Genomic DNA, 6066 nt, shown 5'->3' with positions numbered 1-6066 from the left:
TTGCAGTTTCAAGAATAAAGTTTTGCATAACAGCTGAAGTCTTTTTTTCCCTTTGGCCTAGAATTTTTCATTTCAGAGTGCACTGGAGGCTGTATTGGCCCAGAAAATAAGCTAACCCTAAAAAGAAAAGGGCATTTGCAGAGGCAGTTTTTTTTTTTAAATAAACACAAGCTGAACTTCATGTTCTGACGCGGGCCTTTTTCAGCACAGGGGTGAGTATAAATGGAGTTATTTAACATAACCTCTTTGCCTCAGTCAGGCTAAAACGTGTGTTACACAATCACAATTTTTTTTTCTGGGTCTCACAGATGTGCTTTTAGCAGTTGGCACTCAATTGATTTGCAATTGTCAATAAATACGTTTGCATCCTACACATTTCAAACGTGTTAGCAGATGCAAGCTCAGTGTAGTAAAAGGAGAGCTTACTATGAGGTTATTACAGCGAGGTGCTGACAATTTATGAATCTTTTCAAGTCATCTTTGTGCGATGAAGGTGAGGGTATGCACTTACTCTTACTCAGAAACAAGGATCTGCAGCCATGCAAGCAGCTCTGTAAGGCTTTGCTCGGGTATGGTGCTTTATACTCAATAAACACACTCAAGTTGAAGTCCAGTGTTTAAAGCGTAAGTGTAGCCACGGCTAATAGTAAAAACTACTCTTTTTTATGTTATTTTTTTTGTTCAGAAGCCTGAGTGTTGTAACATTTAATCAATCTGTGTAAAGATTCCCAGAGTCAGAGTTGTTAGACACTGTTACTTTAATATTTAAATGTGAAGGAATGGACTGTTTTCACTGCTCTGAACTGTTTGGTGTCATAATGTGCATTAGCGTTCATACTTCTAATTTAGACGAGCATCCAAAGTAGCAAGTGTAGGTGATGTGTTAAGGAGTTATTTACTCAGCAAGGCACTTAGAGAGGAGTGCACCACCTGCTGCGGTCACATGATCTGGAGTTGGCATGTTTTTTTTTTTATTAGTGGTTTCTTTTAATCACACAGTGTTTTTTCTGCCATAACCTTAATTATATAGCTATCTGTAAATGACAGGTTTTACACCTATTAACTAGTTAGTGGCTTTATTTTTTGCATCCAAAAACATGACAACATCCTATAAGTGTAAACATATCAAAGTATGTTTTTATGGTATGGGTTTATGTTGAAAAATAACTAATATCATGTATGAAAGGCCAAAAATGTAAATGGGGTATCTAGACTTCTAGACTAGACAGAACTCAGATGGGGTAAATAAAAAAATGAATGAAAATGAGAACTATTTGTAAATACTTATAAGGTTGCCGCAAAGGTCTAGATGACATCATAGCCTCCTGTGTGGTAACTCACCTGAACAGAAAGGGTTTGTTGGGTTAAAGTTGATGGCAAATTCATGTGACACCTGAGGAGAAAAGAAATGAATGAATCGAATGATAATCCTTCACTACGCTGTACAATATTGTTAAGAAATTGCGTCCATTTCTCCCACCTTCTCCCTCCCACCCTCTCTCCATCCCTCTGTGTGCTGCTCTCTCTTCTTTGTCCTTTTCATCAGCTCAGTGCCATGGCAACACAGATGGGTTGACAGTTGCGTAATCATGTGAATATGCATCTATAATGCTTATAGTTTTATTTGTGTGTCTCCCTGTGTGTCTGTGTGTAAAATAATACATCTCGGCTTTAACTGTAAGTCCGCTGATGACAACCCACCCTCCTCTCTCTTTGCCACATGCATATACATGTATCACCTACGTTTGTGTTTGGAACACACAACAACAACAACAACAACACCATCAACACACACATACCTTCCAGTCTGGTGGGAGTTGGGCTCCAAATCCCAGAGCTGGAAACATTTTGTCACTGAGGAGGAAACCATGACAACAGATTGGAACATTAGTTAAACCTTCTTTTTTTTTTTTCCTTTTTTTTTGCATACAAATTCAAAAAGCTGGATTTAGATAGCAGGAAAAATCCTGTTACCTTGTTCACATAGAAACACATTCAAAGACATTTACAGAAAAGCAAGAAGAGAACTGGTGGTAAAATGATGCAGTGAGGAAAAATGTCTTCTCACAAAGAAAAACATTAAAGACAGGACAGGACAGAAAATCAGACATACTGATGTACAATTATTTACTGAAAGAGGAGGAATAGCAGTCGATAGATGCTATTGGTGTTTATACTGTCTTCTTTTTAACACAAAATGTAAAAGAACAAATAGATGTTTGTGTGTTTAAAGTCCAAAAGCGATGCCCATGCTACAGCTCTGTGCAGTGGCGCTTGTGTAGATGATGGGATTAAGATGGGTATTAGGGAACTGATAAACCTGTTTAGTTCTTTCCACAAAGCCTCAACTGCTCGAAGCTCAAACTTCAAAACTGGAATATGTAAATGTCTTCGTCAAAATGCTCTGAAACCAATGCATCATTGTTGTTCTTTTAAGGACCCCAGTCACTCTCTTTGTGGTTCACAAGTTAATATGATTAGCATAGTCTGTATATAAACATGGCATAGTCTGAAAAGTCAATGCGCAGCTACTCTAAACTCTTATTTTTTTGATGAACCGCTGGGAGCAGAGTTTGAATGCTCCATGATAAAATGACATCACTGCTTACTTTAATTTTGACTTCGTAATGAGTTTGTGGTCTTAATCAGCAGTTTCAAGATTTTCTTCAGTGCAACATGATAATTAGTTTATAAATTCTGGGGCTGTTTAGAGTAAAATATATGATAAAGCAGGGTATAATTTTGGGTAGGCCTGCCTTTTTATTGCGAGATTCCTATAAAGGCTCAACGCTTCAGCAAGGCAGTAAAAATATATAAAAATGAGGATACAGAGACTAAGTCCATCTTATCTGTACAGTTTATGGATCTCAGCAGTGAAACGATAAACCTTTACATCAACTAGCCTCACTCATCCCTTACTGCGACCTTTCTTTGCAAGAAACGTATGCAAAATGTAAATGTTTGCACTAAACTGACTAAAAACATTGCACCACCCCACAGGATTTGATTTAAATACTCACGTATCATAGTCCTGTATGATTTGTCCCACAGCTAAAATGGCAGCGAGGTACTCGTTGCTGCCCAGTGGGTTGATGTAGTGGAGGGAGGACGGTTCTCGGGGGTTCCCATTGGATGCCGTGAAGTCTATACCGACCTATTAAAATACAAAGAGGTGACAGATCAGTAGTTATCACATTGCATTCGTTTCCAAATCATGTGCAGGGAGGAGGACAATGGTGGAGGGTCTGAAACTTCTGAGGAATGGCGATTACTTTGGCATTACTTTTATTTTTCTTTCATTAATGAACAAGAAGGAAATAGCGAAATGCAACATGTGTCCAAGACAGAATTACCTGCATCATACTGCTAACATAACATCAGCTCTTTGCAAGCACCTGCAGACAGCATGCACGCACACAGCTAGCCAGAGTGATGTTTTAGCTGTGTGAACGGCGAATCCCAACCCTGCAACCACTGGACAAAACCAGTGAACAGCAGCTAGGCTTGTAGCATTGTAGCCTTCATTTCCACCTGTACATGTTCCTAAAGTAAAATCACTGTGGTGTTCGTTTCGAAGTCTCTCTGGACTGGATTTTAACTTTACTTTGTGTTGTTGGATTTGTGTTCAAACTTAAACACTAAAAGAAACATTGTGCGTGTTTCCTTATTAGACAGGAATTTGTGTTAGCGTGTGAGACTGCAACCCCAGGTTTATACAGCTAACTGATATTTATGTAATTTGTAATACAGACGTGAAAGTACATTTGGAGCCTCGAGGATATGTACAGTGAATTCTGGTCAGTAAAACTGAAGGTAAATGCAGTTCCACAGTATATGTTTTGGGGTAAATAGAGACAAATAAAAATCATGCGATGACCCCGAAATCATATGGAGATTTTTTTCTTTTAACACAGATTACCACAGGGTGACGTACAGGAGACACATATATGAGCACACACAGACACTTTCCACATGCAGCAAACACACACACACTGGAAAACACAAACGCAGGGAAGTGCAGCCAAACCCAATATGAGATTAAGAGTGACAGGCTTTTCCTCAGGCAGTGAATAGTGGTTTGTGTGCTGACAAGAACCCGACCCACAATCTCCGCCTCCCTCCTATCAGCTTAAACATAGTCTAAAACGATCTTCTTCTTCTGTCTTTCGTTTGGTGTATTATAAGACAACAATGTTCTAGTTCAGTAAGGACAAGGACCGAGAAAAGATATAACGGAGAAGGGAGCAAAGGTGGGGGGTGAGTGAGTACAAGGGAGAAAATTGGGAAAATGAGGTAAGGAGTGGTAGGGCAAGGAGAGGAAAGAGTTTAAAGAGCAACAGGAGAAGCAGGAGTGACGGGTACAGAAATGCAGGGTGACAGAATTAGGGTGCTGCTGTGTTTTGTATTGTGGGCATGTGACAACAACATACAGAATTGTGCAGAAGTTTTAGGCACAGATTTTTTCGTTCTTATTCATCGCACTCAAATCAATGAGGCCTCTGATCATACTGCTTTCGTTCTGCAGCAGAAAAACAAGCCTAAACACCCACAAGCATTTGGTCTACTATCCATTTACGTTGTTTCTTTTCATTACTTTTTCTCAATTAGATGAAATCCACTAATTCAACTGTTTTTGAAAGCATCCTTCCTTTACTTTTAGCTGTTAAAATTGTTCCTCGGCACTCTGTGTGAAAACCGCACTTCAGGGTGTTAAGCGAACAAATACGTTTTATGAGGCCATTATCTGTAAACCCATAGCTAACACGGAAACCAAGCAACAGGACACAAGAACATCCATTCATCTTTTGGCTCAGAAACACACTTTTGCATCAGCAACATTACCGAGTGAAGGAGTTTCATAGTTCATAGTTTCAGAGTTGAGTCAGTCATTGGATTTGCTTCCAGAGGGAAAGTAAAATTTACCTGAAGCGTTATTATCTTCCAATTCTGACTGCTACACCTGAATTTTCACAGCTTACTAAATCCTCGTAGAGATTGCCCTGATTAAGCCTGAATTTAGCCTTGAACTGTTGCCCCTGGTTAATTTTAGAATAATTTCTTCCAGATGACACATATACTTTCAGATCAACCAATCGATGCCTCACCATACAAAAATCTGCCCCCAAAAGCTGGTGCCAGCTGGAATTTTAGCAGGTCAAATTTATTATTGAGATTTATTATTTATTATTGAAGCTGCAATATAAAACTGACTGCCACCGGAGAACAGTCAGATGAGAGCAGTCTCCACATAATACTGGCTTTCTCCTTCGTCTCCGAGAAGGAAAAAAAAAAGATATTTTTTCTACTTCTTGCAAAATCATTGTTAGAATTCTAAATAGGCAATTCAGCCTGGAGTTCTGTTCATTATGAGTTACTCATTACAGCCATTCGAGTTATCTGCACTGTGTACAAATCTAAATAGTGCAGGTCCAGGCCATTACAAAAGACAGATTAAAACAAAGTGACAACCTGGGTCTGAAAATGAAGAGTGAACGGTGCCAAAAGCTGCAGTTCCTCTGAAGGCCACCTGAGGCTGCCTCATCTTCACTTCTCCCACATTCTCCTATAGGCCTCTAAACTGACACAATGTGTTTTTTTTTCACTCCTTTCATCAACACAATACACATATGGAAAAAGGAAAAAAATATTATATATTCTTTTGTCTTTAACAGTACATGTTTATTTTTTCATGCAAGTCTCACAAGACTATGATTTACTCATCATCAAAGTGGACTCTTTTGCATTCTTCTCAAATATATAATGTTTACTTGAGTCACACTTAATCCTTATAATTATGTTGCATGAGGGGCAGCATGGTGGTATAGTGATTAGCACTGTTGACTCACAGCAAAAGGAGTTGGCCGGGGCCTTTTTGTGTGAAGTAATGGTTTGCATAGGATTCCGCTCTAGCTTCCTCCCACAGTCTAAAGACATGCATGTTAGGTTAATTGGGGAGTGTAAATCGGCTGTGTGTGTGGATGTGAAAGCGTGTGGTTGTCTGTCTTACTAGATGTGAAAGTGGCAAGTTTCATGAATAATCTATGAGACATACAGCACGTGCAAAAA

At 39.1% G+C, this 6066-nt stretch overlaps 1 protein-coding gene across 1 annotated transcript in view; it reads right to left on the bottom strand.

The window, feature by feature from the left end:
• cpne2 (copine II) overlaps nt 1-6066 on the bottom strand; it is a 55110-nt gene that overhangs the window by 15108 nt on the left and 33936 nt on the right. The window contains exons 11-13 of the mRNA XM_005750650.1: nt 3021-3154; nt 1800-1854; nt 1342-1393 (exon numbers count right to left, since the gene is read on the bottom strand). Coding sequence (XP_005750707.1) covers nt 1342-1393; nt 1800-1854; nt 3021-3154 — 241 coding nt within the window. The remainder of the gene's footprint in view (nt 1-1341; nt 1394-1799; nt 1855-3020; nt 3155-6066) is intronic.

This window comes from Pundamilia nyererei, unplaced genomic scaffold, assembly GCF_000239375.1.
Source record: "Pundamilia nyererei isolate P.nyererei 1_Seehausen unplaced genomic scaffold, PunNye1.0 scaffold00283, whole genome shotgun sequence".
In the NCBI taxonomy this organism is placed as follows: domain Eukaryota; kingdom Metazoa; phylum Chordata; class Actinopteri; order Cichliformes; family Cichlidae; genus Pundamilia; species Pundamilia nyererei.
This window is presented reverse-complemented; position numbering and strand designations above follow the sequence as displayed.